General features: G+C 41.0%; 2 protein-coding genes across 2 annotated transcripts in view; one reads left to right on the top strand and one right to left on the bottom strand.

Annotated features, from left to right (window-relative positions):
• The window catches only part of cpne4b (copine IVb), an 18,230-nt gene extending 11,287 nt beyond the window's left edge, over positions 1–6,943 (bottom strand). Inside the window, exons 1-3 of the mRNA XM_062435436.1 lie at positions 6,940–6,943; positions 4,704–4,894; positions 1,771–1,950 (exon numbers count right to left, since the gene is read on the bottom strand). Of these exons, the coding sequence (XP_062291420.1) occupies positions 1,771–1,950; positions 4,704–4,894; positions 6,940–6,943 (375 nt within the window). The remainder of the gene's footprint in view (positions 1–1,770; positions 1,951–4,703; positions 4,895–6,939) is intronic.
• Positions 6,944–11,132: 4,189 nt separating this feature from the next.
• dync1li1 (dynein, cytoplasmic 1, light intermediate chain 1) lies at positions 11,133–18,645 on the top strand. Its single transcript, XM_062435962.1, has 13 exons — positions 11,133–11,236; positions 11,415–11,488; positions 13,017–13,133; positions 13,262–13,492; positions 13,988–14,142; positions 14,436–14,529; positions 15,029–15,164; positions 15,247–15,358; positions 15,603–15,662; positions 15,799–15,843; positions 15,936–16,023; positions 16,107–16,229; positions 18,226–18,645. The coding sequence occupies exons 1-13, from the start codon at positions 11,133–11,135 to the stop codon at positions 18,342–18,344; spliced, it is 1,458 nt and encodes a 485-aa protein (XP_062291946.1). The 3' UTR covers positions 18,345–18,645.
• Positions 18,646–18,963: the final 318 nt, after the last annotated feature.

The following is an 18,963-nucleotide window of genomic DNA, read 5'->3' as shown; positions in this document are numbered from 1 at the left end:
GTTGATTTCCAGTGGGAACAGCAGTTCTGGCAAATCTTTCAGATTACAGAGAGTCATTTGATTAAGTGATCTGCAGAGCAAAAGTGATACACAGGGATTTTGCATTGGGGGCTGATTACTGGAATGTTTACATTACACTATGTGAAAATGGTCTTTGTGTGCAGAAGCCCCTTTTTGTATTCATTTTTACCATAAAAATACAGACTTTGGAAGATATAAAATATTCAATTATAATATATAGCGTGGAAAACAGAATATAAGTTAATATAAACAGCAGGTCGTTTATATAGTCGCTCACATGCTGAGTGCATGCTTATGTTGATATTACTGACATAATGCCTCAGTGCCAAGTCTGCCCCCTGGCAATATTTCCTAGTGATGACATCGGTAACAATGGGGGGCTTGCCACTGTACATAGAAAAAAGATCCAAAATGAACAGCATAAATGACACTTACACAATCTTAGCACAAAATTCCACTGATTTAGCAGATCAGTTGCTAGCAGTTACCAAAATGCTTCTGGTGCTTTAACACTATGCTGATATAAAGTAATACTGTCTTTTTCTGAACAAAGCTGTGGATCGCCTCTTTTATCTGGAATGCTGTTGTTCTCACTCAGACAAAACTGCAGTGAGTTATCCCATTTCAATAAACCTCTCCGGCTCTCGCCTCCAAAATCCTCATCCTCCATGTCAATAATCTCAGTTCTGCCCACAATCGTAAATCCTGCAGCTTTAGGTTGCTGATAGGGTCTCTGACGATGAGAAGCGGATTCTAGTTGAAACAACCACACTACATTTTGAAACTGCTTGCTTTCTCTCTGTTTCCATCTATTCATTGTGACATAAACTGGTATTTCCTAAAATCAGATTGTTAATTTTTTAATGAGAACTACTGCAATTACAATTTTTTTCTTCTTGATTCTTCTTAGATATTTAGTGGAACGCATAAATAAAGCATATCTTTAAATATTGATCACAACATCATTAAACAGGGGCAACAAGAACACCATTAAGTCAGCAACAAGGCCATATGTATTAGCATAATGCACATATAAATGCTTCGAAAACACAGTTTAAAGCACTGTCAATGCTTTAACTGCAGGCTCAAGGGCATCTAAAGCACAGTGTATATGCAGATAGTGACTGTAGCTGACTAGCTCAAGTGAAAAGATCACATTAGGATTCAATACATGGTTAATGCTGGCCTCTCCAATCTTTAAGTTGCTCTGTTACCGGAAATGTAGTGCACATTACCTAATAAACGTATAATATCCCAACAAACTTCAATGAACTTTACACAGAATTATATAACCCAGTCAATGCATGCTAGTTACATTCATTCATGGCCTTATACAGACTCACATGATCTACATAGATACATTTAACATGTACTGTATGTAATGTGCAGGTAAAATGCAATTTGCTGGTCATAAGTATACTAACTGATGCACATAACTGCACTTGTCATGCATTCATTCGTCGAGGCACACATCTGCTTGCTTCCAATGGTGAACTCAATCTAACATGTGCACTGTATATGAACTGCAAACCTGACTCATACGCACCATTTGTCTTGTGCAGTGACCTGCCTAACATGCGGTTTCATATTAAATCATTTAATACTGACTTCTAGAGGATGTATGTTTTATTCAGTAGTATACAGTGGAGTGAGTCAGTACTAGCAAGGAGTGTAGTATGCAACAAAGGTTAGGAAGTGACATTGATTTACACAACTACAATGTTCTGACTAGTCAGAAGACACACTAACCTGTCCCAAGGTGCATTCCATGGCCCCCAGGAAGTCAGCATCACGTAGGCCGTTGTTGCCAGAGCTGATATCATGAAGCTCAAAGCGGAGCCTTTGAACCTCCTCAAAGTAGTAATCCACCAGGAAGATCTTGGAAAATACTGGGCCGCTACTGCTGCGGATAACCTCTGTACGGTCCACCTGTAAACACACATATCAATACCTAGATGCACACAGATGGGTTTGCGTGGACACAGACACACACAACTCCAAGTTAACCCAGTGGCCAATGAATTTTTGGCATCTAAAGGACCAAGTAAATGAAGTAAATGAAGTTAACTACTGAATTCAAATATATATTTTAACTTTAAAACTATATTGTCCAACTGATTTATGTATTCAATTGTTGAATCGATCCATGTTAATGTTTTTATTATTAAAAACAAATTAATGAATCGTTTCATTTGGTCATCTGTTGACATATTCACTTCTATTAATCATTTATTTATTGTCCAATCAATTGACTACTTTATACCCACTTGCAAAGTCATTCATGCATATTGGTTACAAGAGCTACAAAACCATACACTATTCTTGTGCATGCATCAATACATGTACATGCTTTCTTGGTTTGTTTATTTTCCATATTGGTGGATATGGTTTGGCAACATGAAATTTGTTTAATAAAACCATGCAATGTTATATTTTGCACCCTAAGTTCAATTTGCCTTTTTATGGTCCTCTAAAGTGTACTGATGTATTAGGATTTCATTCAACACGCTGCTGTGCATTGATTGTGAAACACAACAGACTTTTCAGCATTGCAGCAATTAACCTACCATAAATACCCATTACCACATTGTTTACACTTATCAACTTGAGAACTGGCAATATGGATTTTTTCTTGACGGCTTTATCACACAAGCTGCTTGACTTCACAGAGAAGGGACTATAGTTGTAACATTGATCTCACATTTTATTCTCTCAAACTGCCTGACACATAGAGAAATAGAAAACCAAACAAAAGTCGGTCTCAGCTCTGCCAACAAAACCTATCCAGCACCAGCAGGAACGACTGGGTCCCTTTTATTGTTGATAACCCTTTGGAACGCATACACACACGCATCTGAAACAAAAATGAATGGCACACTAGCGCACTAGACATACACACAAACACGCACAGATTTGGCCTTTTTCTGACACTTACCTCAATAGGCTGGCATCTCATTAAAAAAAAGTTCACACACACACACACACACGCACACACAGTGGCTTGAAAGCCCTCTCTAAACAATTATCCAATTAAGATACTCTGAATCTGATGGGCAGTGATAACATTTGTCCATTTCCACATTCCCACAAAGGGGTTTAGTGTAACACATACAAACACTCATCTCTCTCTCTTACACACACACACACACACACACACACACACACACACACACACACACACACACACACACACACACACACACACACACACACACACACACACACACACACACACACACACACACACACACACACAAGTACGCTGTACAAAATAGCTTTTTGTGAAGTCTCCAAAGACAGAACAATGCTGCACTACTTTTTGAGCACTTGATCTTGAGCCCCTGTGGAAATAATGTGTGTGTGTGTGTGTGTGTGTGTGTGTGTGTGTGCGTGCGTGTGTGCGCGCGTGGGCCTGTAAGTGTGTGTAGTGTGGCGTTCACGCCTGCCACAGTTAGTGTAAATGAGTGACATGGGTGAATGCTTATATGAGTGTGAGCGTCTGTTAGAGTGGGTCACTGCAGTGCTGTATGTGTAAGGATGTGCAATGCCTGCGTGGGTGTGTGTATCTACATATTTAAAAGGAAGACAGTGCACTCAGCTTTTCCAGAGATAAGGCAAAGAGACACAGATGAAGATCCATTTTGTTCTGAAATTCCTCTGGATTTATGTCTGCCACTTCAATGAGAATGAGATGCTTTTTAAAGAGCGAGATTCCATTTGAAGTCCCTGAAAGACCAGGTGGAGTTTTGAAGATAAAAACGACAAGAAGTGTAACACTTAAGAGCAGAAAGCACAAGTACTAAATCATCTATTCTACAAGGTTGCTGTCTGCAGCTATTAGAGGCCTTTGATTGTGTGCACTGTACCCTATAAAATTGTCCAGTGGTTTTTCAGGAAAATGTGGCTGCACTTTCATTATTTTCAATATCAAATTGACTGGGGCAGACAACTTGTTGTGGACAACTAAGATGAACACTGAAACAATACCTGCTCATTTTCCATTTCAAGGTGACAGAAGCACAGGGCAGAGTATTACAATCTGAATACTAATCTACAAAGGTGTGATATTTTGTTGGCTTCCATATTAGCATCCATAATTTGTGTGAGACAAGCACAACTGACAATTTAGTGTGAGAAGGTTACACAATCACAGCTCTGCTTGATATCACAGTCAAAAATAGATTTGATAATGTGCTAGAATAATTCCAAGTGCTCCAGAGGAATATCGGCAAAATGTTGCAGAAATAATCTGCAACAGACCCTGAAAAGCAGAAGAAGATACTTAAGTTTCCAATCTGACTGGCACATCAGGTCATGGAAAAATGGCATAGACTATAATACAGCTATAATAAAATCCTCTCAACGACACAGCTGAAAGGAGAAAAAGGGCTCTGGGCAAATTTCTAAATGTTTTTTTAAATTCATTAACGGAGACATTTTTGGATAGGAAGATGAACTGTCAATTGTGAAAGGGTCCAAAGCCCAAATTCATAGGCTAAAGTAAGTGATCTCAACTTTGACAAAGTTATAACTCATAGCACATTTACAACTCTTCAAAAACTTTAAAACATTAATCACTTTGGCTGTACTTTCATCTTCTTCAAGACCTTTCTGAACATGAGCTCCACTTAGTCTGCACACTCTGCTCCCCTGTCCCCCCTCATTCCTCCCCATTACCGTACCTCAAACCACTGGCCGTGTGACTGCATCTTCAGCACTACACAAGGGTCGGGTTTGGAGAGGGCGTCACGGTCGGATATTCCCCGGCAGGCCACTCTCAGCTCCACTTTGGCCAGGCATGGAGAGCTGATGAAGCCCAGCGTGGCCTCTGCAGACTCATAGATGTTACTCATGCTGAACACACAATCACACACTGAAAAGAGAGACGGCGAGACAGAAAAAGAATGAAAGATAAAAGTGTTTAGGATAGATGTATATATACGTATAGATAGATAGATAGATAGATAGATAGATAGATAGATAGATAGATAGATAGATAGATAGATAGATAGATAGATAGATAGATAGATAGATAGATAGATAGATAGATAGATAGATAGATAGATAGATACCAGTAAAAACCCCATGCACAGCAGTTAATTTGAACTGTTGTTTGCTTTAACTTGAGCAGATGCAGTGGCCCTGACTAAGCAGACAGCACTCAAACTGTTCAAGGTCAGGACTCTGAAGCCACTGAGTATCAGACAAGGTCCCCAATTATGCACACACACACACACACACACACACACACACACACACACACACACACACACACATACACGTACACATACATAAATAATGTACATACAGTAACACGCGCAAACACTGTATGCATACTGTAGGCTATATGTAGAAGCAAACAATGTATGTGCAAATTAATAGAAACATGCACATACAAACATACACGTACACACACAGTGAGCTCCGCTGAGTAACCGGAACAAATCATTGTGTTTCTCCTCAGGTTTCCACAGAGCGTATAGTGTTCATAGTCTCTAAATAGAAGACCGTTGAGCATCTAATCGCTGCGACAGAGGTTTTTCTCATGATAATGTGAATTCCACCCTAATCTGAAATTTGGTTAATTCATCTGAGACGAGTACTACACTTTATTACATGCTCATTTCCATCAAAAGTTTGGATGCACTTAAAGTGTGTCTGTCCTGGTATTATGCGTGTTGTCCTGGTGTTGTACGTGTTGGTAAAAATGTATCTCACAGGAGCTTTTTGTATTTGATGACGGTCAATATTGCAAACATAAGACAATCATATTTAATGGGTTACAAGGGACAATTCTCTTGATCTTGAACCCCTAAACATCCATCAAGCACCCACACATGCTTTTACAATTATTGCCTAATTAGACCTTTTCTCAGGACTGTGTGGGAGCGTGTGCAGACTCAGCTTGATTGACATCTTCCGCACCTTTTAGTTGTTTTTTTTTTGCAGCGGTTTGGGGCGGGACAATTTACACTTTTGTCGTTCTCATTACTGCATGGGCCTTTGTGACCTCATGTTATTCCCAGCATAGCTCCACCCACCTCTAACCTGTAGGGATCTAATCATCCATACTTGCTGACAACACCTTTGTGGGTGTGCAGGACCTAGTTTGACATTTTGGGAAATTTGCTTATTTGCTTTTTTTGACAAGAGATAGATGAGAAAGTTAGCTTAGCTTAGCATTTACACTGGAAGCAGGGGTAAACGGCTTGCTTGGCTCTGTCTAAAGGTAAAACATCTGACAACCAACACCTGTAAAGAGCACCAATTAACATGTTGTATCTAATTTTTTTAATCTATATAAAAACTTGAGTGTTAAAATGACAATGTGTTCATTAGTGAGCTTTAGAGGTGCAGATGGGCAGATTTATAACCTTTGGAAAGAGCCACGCTGTTACTGAACAACAACAATTTTCCACTTTTGTAGACAATAATGTTGTTCTCTATTATTCACTCCATATCCTAACTGTAGCTTTATCTCTCAGCTGTATTCAACAGGCACTTATATTAAACTGGGACACCTGGCAAATTGGGACAGTTAAGCTTTGCAATGAATATCTTTTCAAGGGTAAGGGTTAGATACAAAATAACCCAAAACCAATGATTATGCATTGCTGGCCAGGCATCTTATAAGGATAAAAATGTCACATGTATATAGAGTAATATAAGTGATACTTAATTCAGTAATCACAATGGTAAGTAAAATGACATAGCCTAGTTAAAATAACATGACACAAATACTCACTTCCAATTCAAATATATTTTTTGTAATGGGATGTAACTGTGTATCAAAATTAATATGAATTAGTTCTGTCCTCCTTTCACCCTTTTGAAATATGTCAATTTTCAAAGTGTACCACTTTGCCAGTTGCCTGCTGTTAAAATGAGACACACTTAAAAATGGGGCATTGCTCTTACCCATTTTGATAAGAAAAAAAAGTTTTTTGAGGATCACGAAATACATGCTGTCTGAGAGAAATAAATTACCTAAACTGGATCAAATACAGTTTCTCTTAAATATGTTTTCAGCTAGCTTGCTGGAACTAAGCTAAGAAAAGCTAGCATATTTTCCTAAAGTGTCCCATTTTAACAATACTCACCCTAACTGTCTCTTTTCATGTTAGCATATTCCTAATTCCCTATCTCTATTCCTGTTATAGTATTTGACTTAAAAGGGCATTTTAGCATCACTGGAAATTAATATCCTCCCTAAACGTGGTATTTTGTAAAAGGCTACAATTTCTCAAGCAACTGACATTTACTTCAACCTGTCTATAAATTGATCACATTCAAAACACTGCATCGCCTGTATAATTAATCTCAAAATGCATGGATCCATTACCTAAACCCATGGGGCACATGTAGTGCTGGACTAAAACCTTCGGTAGCCTCAATTCCAGTTAGTCCAAACCAAAGGATAACCACAGGTCTGGTGTACTGGATGTTACAAACTGAATATTAATGCAGTGGTCTACTAGTATCATCCTTGGGGAGTTAAGCTCTTGGAACTGGGTCTGACTCTGACCTGAATCTCTCTCTCTCTCTCTCTCTCTCTCTCTCTCTCTCTCTCTCTCTCTCTCTCTCTCTCTCTCTCTCTCTCTCTCTCTCTCTCTCTCTCTCTCTCTCTCTCTCTCTCTCTCTCTCTCTCTCTCTCTCTCTCTCTCTTTCTCTGTCTATCTTCCATAATTCATGTTGCATGTGTGTGTTCGTTACTGGTGATTATTTTTAAATAAGAACACTGAACAAACTGTATACAGACCAACAGAAGAGGACAGAGCCACAGCAGGTGTGTGACATACAACAGGCCTGTGTGTAGGTAGTGTGTTGTTAGGTGTGTTTCCATGTGTGCTCTGTCTGTGGTGGTGCATTTCTGCGTGTGTACGGGTGTATGGGAAGCAGCAGATGCCTGTCTGTTCCGGTTGACAGCAGATGACACTGATAGTGACGGGGTTTACATAAGATTTCTACAACCTGGGCTACTGTACAAGAGCTGTGTGCAGAATCCAACCTCACAGTACAGCAGAGGATCAGCCGTCACATTTACAGAGGCGAATTTTCCCATTAGACATAATCACAGGATCGTGCAATAGCTTCTTTGCTCGTGCAATAGCCCCAATTTGTAGGTTTTTCTAAAACTGGGTACTGGTTTATTTGATATTTACTGTACCGAGTTTAGTGTTAGGGTTCCCATTTTTAACAAGTTTTTAGTTCATGAATATATGAATTTATGGCATTCCAGACCACATTTTAAATATTTGTCGAGTCTGCAGCAAATATTACTTTATGTTTTACTGTATTACAGTGGATAAAAGTTAATATTACTAACAGGAGAAACAACCTCTTATTCTGCAATTTACAGAATGAGAGGCTGACAGCTTTGTAACAAAGTGGCTTGTAGGCTCTGAAACTGATGTGTAAATCAAAATAATACCCAAACAAAAACCAGACTAGCAATGATTGATTGCCGTGCGATGTTAAGATGTCTTAAAATCATTCCAAGGCTCCTCACTGTCAACTCTTAATCTCCACAGCGTAACAATCAATCACTGCTCAGTGCTCGATTGCCATGACCCTTGACTGTGTGTGCGTGTGTGTGTGTGCGTGTGCATGTGCGTGCGCTAGTTCACCTTCACATGTACGTGTAGAGTGCCTGTGACACAGATGTGACATTAATGATGAAGCCACAGGAAGGTCCATGACACTCAAGTACACTGTAATTGCTCAGTCACATATTGATTATCAGACACAGAGTAGTATCCTGCCATAGCAGAGGCAGCATAAGCCCAAAAGAGGCGTGTGGCATCTTATGCAACTCTATATGGAATATTAATCGTGACAGGTGATGGCAATATGCTCCGCTGAAAGTGTGGACACATAAAAGGCGGCTGGGTCTGAGGAAAGACAGAGAGGAGTATCAGAAGTGAAGCAGTCTGGTGTTGCGAATTCACAGTGTTATTAGAGCTGACAGTGAGAGAGAACCAGTGAGAATGAGGGAGGCAGAGGTTGTGAGAGGGGGGATTAGAGAGATGGAGTGAGAGAAAGAAGTGGGGAAAGGCAGGCAAGTGAGAGGGAATGAAGCTGAGGGGAAAATGAATGAAGCGCATCTCACAGGGCTTATCCTGTCTTAGTGCACTACAGTAGAATACAGTTAAAGCAAAGGCTTTCAAAGAGTAGACTACAACATGTTTTCCAGTATTTTTCTCAAAGAGAAAAATCACTCAAGCGCCATATGTGATCTTTAGAATAAGGTTTTGTTCCTGATAATAAAAAATGACAGTTTTCTGAAATGTTTTATTCTACAAAATAATGACACCCATGATGACACCTATAAAGTCACACAAGCTGTAAAACAGTAAAGATGAAGCTTGATTTTTTTACTGCTACATCAAGCTGCAACATCTGAAGCATCCTGGCATTACAGCTTAATGTCCAGGGCGAATATTTGTAATAGCATATACATATTATATATATATATATATATGTATATATCTTGCACCAAGTAAGACATGCACCATCCGGGCTGCTTTCCTGCAGAGAGAAACTCACCTCAACGACCTGGAGAAAAGATCCGAGCGGAGCCGAAGAACTTCACCGCCGTTCACTTGACAATTACGGATGCCTCACCGCCTCCGGACCCATGTCCTTTTCCTCACTCTCTTTGACTATATGTTATTTCAATCCTCTAGACTGCAGAGCTCGACCGGTTTGGCGCCGACAGACGAGCTGATTCCCAACAGGACGAGGATGCACGGTGAGGATGCGCTCCCGTGCGCCTGGGTTTACTCGGAGAAAGATGGGGAGGAGGAGGAGGACGGTGCGCCACTTAACTGGAGTTTGTAATCCGCTTGCTCCATCGGGGGCCGCACAGAGCGCACCGTACCTAGGGACCGGCGGCTTTGGAGCACAGTCTGTCAGCGCCATCTCGTGGTTCCTACCCTGAACTGACGCGTATAAAATTATTTTCCCCCGGTTCTCAGCTTTGATTGGCTAAGATGCGCTTCAGCGGTTTTATAATAAGCGATGACCGCACACCTGAGACCACTTAGCAGTTAATTTAAAGTCTGTTCCCACAAGATTCACTGGTTCAGGTGATGTTTCAAAACAATGTAAATGAAACAACTGAGACACTCTAATAAACAAAAAATTGTAATGTCGTTTAAAATTACCTTTTCAGAGAGTAATACGTCATATTGTTTCCTTAGGGATCTCATTTTAGGCTATTCTCCTTTATTTCATTGGTTTAATTGTTTCATTTATTTTATAGTGAACGTTTTTCGTGTGCATTACTCCACAACTGTTTTGGTCTACTTTTGTTCTGTTTTCTCATCATCTTGTCAATCATCTGTAACGCACCGTGAAACGTGCTATCTAAAAGTATGGTTGATTTTAATTTGGCCGAAATTTCATTGACTGTAATTATACTTAACTAATAAATAATAATACATGTATTTAACATTGCATTGAATATGTTTAATGGAGCTGCTGTAGGATGGATTATGAGATATGTTATAGCCTAGTTGTGTTACCATGCCATATTATGTTGATCATTTCACATATGTAGCCTACTACTCTAGTCTTTTTGAGATATGTCCAGTTAGGCTACTACATGGTATCCCAGTTTTATCCTTATCCTGGACCTGCCCGGTTCCACATTATAGACTATAGATTCAGCAGGCAACACAGCCAGCTTTTGAAAGCTCATTTATCCTGGTTAATGAAATCAGGATTAGAGCAGATAGGATAAGAACAGCAAAATATTTCAAAATAGCTTATATTAGGCTTTAAGTCCCATCAGCCTATTTGGTTAATATGCACGCCTATGAGAAACAAATAGAAAGGTACATGATCATTACATTAAAATAAACAATATCACCAATTCATTACAGATTTATTATTGACCTGAATGAGAGTTATAGATTAAACGTGGTGTGGATGTTCGGTCAACCCAGATGTGTCACTTTGCGGATGAGATCATCCTCATGTCTGGAGCAGACCCGCAGCTTTGTGCGGACGGACCACGCCCCGGTCCCGGCGTGCATGTGCACCAAACTGGGGTTAGCACAGAACTGCTACATCCGGGCGCTCTGCTCGGTTTACTAGCCCCTGCGAAGATGGCGACTTCAGGGAGGAGTGCATTATTATCCTCCACCTCAACTGGACCTAAGAGCACACTGGAGAGCTCCAACCTAGAAGAAGATGACGGACAGGACTTGTGGTGGGTATTAAGAAGTTAAAGCTGGGTTATTGTGAGGAATGTTTGCGAAGGGGGAAGAGGCTCTATTGTGCTGTGGGATGAGGATGGATTGACAGCTAGCCCGCTAACGAGGCTAGCTGTCATTAATGAATGAAGCTTTGTGTTTGGCCGTGTTGTAACGGGGCTGCTCTGTCTGCAGGTCGACCATCCTGAGTGAAGTATCAACCCATTCAAGATCGAAGCTACCGTCCGGGAAAAATGTCCTGGTTATGGGTGTGTATCTGTCAGTGTGTGTGTGTGTGTGTGTGTGTGTGTGTGTGTGTGTGTGTGTGTGTGTGTGTGCAGACTGCTGGCTAGCCAATAGCTTGGATAGCTCATGAGCTGGTGATCATGTCATTCTGGTAGACTTAATACAGTCTCATAACAAAGCCAGCTTGCTGTGGAGGGATGGTGCTTTTGTGTTCATGCCTTGTAGTTGATGATGCGTCGGTGGTTAGCAAAGAGAGACAGGTGTATTTTTCCTGAGCGCACACACACACACACACACACACACACACACACACACACACACACACACACACACACACACACACAATACATCATCATCATCATCATCATCATCTTGTGAGAGAGAAACGGGCCGCTTTGAAACACTGCAAGTCATACTAGCATGCTAGTAGCAGCTAGGCAGAGAGGACGAGGAGAACCGTAATAAGCCTATGTGTATTTTAACGGGGCTTTTGTGACTGAGGCAGAGTGGGTGCCTCCCTGTCCGGCTGCTGTCCACCACACACACACACACGCACACACACCATCTATACATCCGCCTGGGATAATCCGCTGCCTGCTACCCGTTCCAGCTAATCAGCGTGTGGGTTAGGGGTGTAATAGTGTAGCAGTCAGGCCATTTGTCAGTTTTTGTTATGCTATCCATCCATCAGCAGCACCACTGCGTTATGATCTACAGTCTATGGTTATGATGCATCGAGTCCCCCTGTCGGCATACATGCGCATGGCATAGTGAAAGAATGGCTGCAGCTTTGACAACAACAGCAATAACAATAGCAATAATGCCAAGACCGATGCAGATAATGTGTCAGTAATGTGTTCTTTTGTTTGCATTAAGGATTCAGACATAGCAGAAAAAAGCTGTTTGGCTGGTGTCCGAATGAGCGCAGTGTTTGCAGTATATGTGTACATGTGTGCATGAGGTTTTGTGCAATCCAAATTTTGGACAACGAGTGATGCACAAGTATGCACACTGCATCCAATCTGATGTCTGTGCTGTGTCTAGTGATGAGTGATTATGTGTTTACACACAATTTGTATTTGTTTATATATTTATCTCCAATTTATATTTTATATTATGTATAGTAAATATTATTCTTGCACTATTAATCACCTTGCATTTGCACATACTGTCATAGTGACAGCTCTCTGCAGTAGTTCTGGTGGTTAGATTATCACTTTACTCTTTGTTTTTATTATTTTATTCTTGTGTGTATTGGTATTTTGTATGAATCATATAAGCTACTGGATGTCGAAATTTTTCTTGGGATGAAGAAAATATCTATCTATCTAGTGCTGTTCATAGGATGAATGAACAAATGGTGTGATATGTTGGCTCTCAGCTAGTCTACCACTCTAAATTCAAATCTTGCCATTTAATTTAAACTGGAAGTAATATAAGTAATATTTGTTGTTGTTATTATTACTAGAGCAGTGAATGCTTGCATGGAAAAGCCGTGTTTGACTTGACTGGCCATAATTTTGTTATTTATCAATTTTTATGTGCGTTTAGGTGAAGTGGGATCGGGGAAGACCACCTTGGTTGCTAAGCTACAGGGAGTTGAAGAGTTTATGAAAGGGCGTGGTCTGGAATACCTCTACTTCAGTGTCCATGACGACGACATTGATGGTAACCTGCGACTTATTGTAGGTCCTAAATCAATGATTTGTCATCTCAGAGTCAACAGAGTACCTCTAAATAATCATTTGTGTGTGGATGTATTTCCCTTGGTCTACTGTGTGTGTGTGTGTGATTAGATCAAACCAGGTGTAATGCCTGGGTGTTAGATGGAGACCTTTATCACAAAGGTCTGCAGGGAGTAGCTGTACCAGTGGACGCGATCAGCAACACATTGCTGCTGATAACAGTTGACATGTCACGGCCTTGGAACGCCCTGGACTCTCTCCAGAAGTGGGCCGCCGTCGCTAGGGAACACATCGACAAACTTCGGGTCCCCCCAGAAACACTGCGGGAGCTGGAGCACAGACGTGAGTCATACCGACAGCAGTTAGACTGACTACTAACTGATGTAGAAAAAAGTATACATCAGTGTTCCTTCACAGAAATGTTCTTAGAAGTGTGAAAACTGTATTTTTAATAGTGAGCCTTTGTGAGTAGATTAACATTGGACCACAGACCCTGTTAGGGTGTTGCATAAGGAGGCCCATCTGAAAAGATGTGTGAGTTGGGACTTCCTGAGTCCTGTTTTAAGACCTAGAGGAGGTCCACAGACCCTATATTGAGAGTCCTGACTAACACCATGTTACTCAGGGCCATGATTGGGCCACCATGATTCTAAATCTCTCCAATGTCACCAATAATAAATTAACTGCTTGGCAGCTCCTGGTGGCTTTTCTTTTCCATTACAAGAGAAAGCTAGAATCTTCAACATCTCACATATAAACCATGATTACTGTTTATAAGATACAATGTGTCTATTTATGATTTTGTGTACATTAATGTTAGTTTTTATGTATGTGTAGTTGTAAAGCAGTTCCAGGAGTACACAGAGCCAGGCAGCGGGGAGGACGGCACCCCGCAGAGGAGGAGTGAAGAGGAGGAGAGCGTGCTACTGCCGTTAGGAGAAAACACACTCACACACAACTTGGGCATACCTGTGGTGGTTGTCTGCACCAAGGTACACGTAATCACACACACACACACACACACACACATACACACACACACACACACACACACACACACACACTTAGTGCTGGGTTATTAACAAAGCTCTTGTGTCGAAACACACTTTAGTTTAAATTATAACTGCATGTGGTCCACTGTGAGCCATAATGAAAGTCGTTGTTGGCCATTTAAGAATAAATTGATCTGAAAGGAAAAGGTTTCATCTCACAGCAGCACAGTGCTGATTTGTTGTGTCACACTCCCACATTCACCTCTGTCTGACTCCTGCTTATCTGTCCGCAGTGTGATGCCATCAGCACATTGGAGAAGGAGCACGACTACAGAGACGAACACCTGGACTTCATCCAGTCCCACATCAGAAATTTCTGCCTGCAGTGTATCCTTAAAAGTAAGGTATATAAACTATGGTGTGCAGTATATGCAGGGATCTTGATTGGGCTGCTGATCAATGTCTTTGAACCTGCAACTTCCACGTTAGGTGCTGAAATGAATGGCTTTGACCTCCTATCTGTTCTGACATGGATGATGCAGGTGAAACTGAGTGAGCGGCATTACAACTTATTTTTTCTCAGGGCCAAAGGCAAAGTTCCCAACAAGATAATTACAGCAGTATTTTGGTCACTGTAAGCGAGGTCTGAACTATTGTTGTTGATATTGCTTTGTTGCAAGGAGAGTTCAATAAATGTCATAATTACTCAGCACTGCTTCAGAATTGTTTTTTCATTTTCTCCCGCTGACTGGAATTAATTAAATTTGGAGTTATTGTGTTTCTGTGTAATATAGCAATTCGTGCCACCTGTTATTAAGAAATGCAGTTATTTTTTAAATATCATGGTTTGTTGTGGAGTTGAATATATCCTTGACAGCCATGTCAGATGGGGCGTCTCTGGTTTACACATCAGTGAAGGAGATGAAGAACCTGGACGTGCTTTATAAATATCTCGTCCACAGACTCTACGGCTTTCCATTCCACTGCCCTGCACAAGTGGTGGAAAGAGACGCTGTCTTCATGTAAGCCTGCGTGTCCGTGCATGTGTGTCCTTCCATGTTCACTGCCTATATTTGGTTTGTAACCCTGCTTCTCCAATACCAGTCCATCAGGTTGGGACAATGAGAAGAAGATTGCCATACTTCACGAGAACTTCCAGACAGTAAAAGCAGAAGACAGCTTTGAAGAAGTAGTTGTCAAACCGCCTGTCAGAAAGGTATGGAGACTTGAAGGGATCCTCTTTGGCAGGCTAATATTACAATGCAACAGACTGGTTATGGAATGTATCACTTCCTTCTGTACCTTTTTTGCATTTCACAGCCAATGCACTAAACTTAAACCAACATCCCTGCTGGGAACATGACTGTTTTATCTGATCTAATTCACCACTGTAGCTGTTGTACTGTTTTAAGGAAGAGCTGGAAGTGAAAAATACTTTTTTCCCCCTTGCCTCTCACCAGATTGTACATGAAAAGGAGATTCAGGCTGAAGACGACCAAGTGTTCCTGGTAAAATTGCAGGTCAGAAAGCATTTCAGTTCTATTAATGCCAGTTGGTTTGCTTCTTGCAGATACTCCAGTTAGCTCTGACTTGAGGGTCTTGATATGTTAATTAAATACTTATTAGAGAGTGTGCATATTGTGCTCTAATTTGTAGTCGCTGCTCGCCAAACAGCCCGCTGTGACAGCAGGACGACCGGTGGTGAGTATTCCTTTTTTTCTAATTGTGGCTCATAAGATTAAGAAAAACCCCATAATGTCCATATGTGTGAGAGAGACTGTTCGTATTCATAGGACACCACCAGCAGAGCACCCACCGGTTCCCCCAGGACGAGTAATCGCTCTGCAGCGGCCAACGTGGCAAACGCAATGCCACAGTCAGGTACATCATGTATTTTATTGCTTCACAGACACATAGCCTTTGACCCTTGTGAGTGTTTTAACTCTATTACCTGTATGCTGCAGGTCAAACCAGTGAGGGTGTCTTGGCCAACTTCTTCAACAGTCTACTGACAAAGAAAGCAGGGACAGGAGGGCCTGGGACGCCAGGTGGTGGTAACAACACTCCAGGAACTGTACGCAAGTCAGGTGAGAACACACACACACACACACACACACACACACACACACTTCTGTTGGAGGTTGCTCTGGTTTTGTATCATCAAGAAAGTGATCATTCATTCATTTGTGTTTGAGAGGACTTTCTCCTTCTGCCATTCCTCAGCAATTGGCTGCTTTTTGTTTTATGACTTTTCGCCCCTCAACTCCAACCCCCTTATTTTTTCATTTCTTTACTCTCCTTCTGTCCTCTACTCCAGACATCTTGAACATAATACATGGTAAAAAAAAAAAGAAAGAAGGATCATGAAAGTGTCTGAGTGCATCTCCCAAGCACACAAACACACACACGCATCACCTTGTTATGCTTGTAGCTTGTGTGAACTGTCTCTCATTCCTAACTACACTCATATTCACACATATTCTTTGCTGTGCAATCTCGCCGTTAACATCATTCATAATGTGTGTATGTGTGTGTACACTAGTCAGAGGATGCTGGCCGCGCTAAGGTGTGTGTGAACGAGATATTCCTCATTTATTATTGCTTGTGTATGTCATTTTTTTTGTCTGTCCCTTGTTTGACCCTTTTATTTCCTGAACCTCCAACTTTCTCCAGCAACCAAGGAGGAACAATGCTGGGATCAAACCTCATGTGTCACCCATTTACTTCTTTTACACACATAAACTGAGCAGAGGGCAATAAATGATGTGTATTTCTTTGTATGTATACATTCCTAACATGCAGATCATATGAAAATTCTTGCTGCTTCGTTAAGTCGGGAATTATTTAGAGCTATAGTGGCCCAGGAGATGATCCCATTGCTACTGAATTACTTTTGCATTACTTTTGCTGTATGCATTAATTTTGTTGTTTTTAAGAAAATCAGTTAAAACAACTACTTCTTGATAGTCCTTGATGGGCTTTTATGTATCAGAACAGGTATGTTGTTTACATATTATTGGCCAGATCCACAAACATGTAGAAAGTGTCAACCTGTCTCAAAGCTCCTTTTTTTTGCCTTACTTGGGTGGCATAAAAGGTACCCGTGAGTTTGGGATTATTTTATTCGATTGATAAATGATGTAATGACAGCTGGACCCATTATGTTTCCCCTCTTAATACCCTTACTCAAATGTGCTCCCCCCTTTTTTTTTTTCTTTTTTTTTTTGGGCATGTTGCATCGCCTTTCTTTTAACGAACTCCTGTCACAAATATTGCACATGATTCTAACTAAGGCTGGGTGATATGGGGAAAAACATACATCTTTATAGATGCAGTCTCAGTTAAATGGCTTATAGCAGATATTCTTCAGCTAGATATTTTTTACTAATTTTTTATTTAGTTTAAAAGTTAATTGGAGATAAAATGCATGGAGCTAAATCTCATATCAGAATTATGTAAGATAAGTTATGATTTCTCACAGTGGTGTGCTTAATTATTCCAGATAATTACAAGATATGGTGAACAATTTAATTTGCCATAATGCAACATAGAAAACTGAGTGAAACATTGTTGCACATTGACTCCCGGTCTCATTCAAAAAGACCAAAAAACGCCATTTGTACTTTGTAATAACAAAGGTCTCTTTTCACGTTTGCAGCTTGTTGACAGAATCATAAAATGATTGACACTGCTAATGGAGCTGGTTATGAGAAGTCTGTTCTCATCGGATAGACCAGATGTCCTTGAAATACTCACTTTGCGCTCCCTGATTTGAATGAAACTCCCACTTGCCTCTACTTGGAAAGTGGGAGTGATGTTGCCATGATGTAGCCATGTTTTTGCATGTCCAACAAGACTGTTGCAAATATATTGTTAGCATTAAATATCACCCAGCCCTAATTCTAACCACGTGTAATCGCTACTGTAAAGGTGCCACTTAATGCTTTTTAAATGTACTATTATTTATTGCACTGGCTAATATTATCTTTCTGCATGCTTGTTTGATGAGGTGACGGTTTTCTTTGTAACATACAGTATTATAAATGTTTGTATTTGTTTTGTATCTGCCTATAATGGATGCAGGTTCGAAGCTGGGCCTGAGTGATGTACAAGCGGAGCTGGACCGCATATCCAGCCGGGAGACTGACTCGGACTTGCCCAATGCCAACGAGACCCCTGCCACCGACGGCCAAGACACATGAAGACCAACACACTTCACCCTGCTCTACTTCTCTCCTCCTCCACCTCAGTCACCCTCTACCTCTTTTGCCCTTCATCCCTCTACTGTTGACCTCTGCTCCATCACAAAGATGCAGGGGAACAAAGAGGGAAGCAGGGGAAAAGGAAAGGTGGAGACACGGTTTTTGCTCCCCGTTATATTTCACTCTCCTTAAGGAGAAGAACTCGCTCCCTCTCTTCCCCTGCTCCCCCTCCTGCAACTCATTCTCCTCCACCACTTTTCTCTCGCTCTCTTCCCTTCCTGGCTGTTACACTGAGGGCGAGTATTTGTCACTGTTACATACAAGACTGTCTGTTACATGAGAGTTCATGGGTATGGGGGACCAATGTGGGTGTGAAGGTTGGGATGAGAAGAAGTGAGAGGTGGGTTGAAAAAGATAAATGAAATGAGAATGAAAGCGAGGGTGTTTTATCCATCCATTTATTGTGATGGTACAGTTAGTGTTTTTACGGTAGCAACTGCTGAAGGGCGCATGTTGAAGAAACCGCACTTAGATACTAGGGATGATTGTGTGTTTAATGTATGTGGGGCAAGTCACATTTGGTCGGAGGCAGAGTTGGAGAACAAAACAAAAATGCCTG

Source organism: Scomber scombrus, chromosome 16 (genome assembly GCF_963691925.1).
Source record: "Scomber scombrus chromosome 16, fScoSco1.1, whole genome shotgun sequence".
Lineage (NCBI taxonomy): Eukaryota > Metazoa > Chordata > Actinopteri > Scombriformes > Scombridae > Scomber > Scomber scombrus.
Note: the sequence above shows the minus strand (reverse complement) of the source record. Positions and strands in the feature narration are given on the sequence as shown.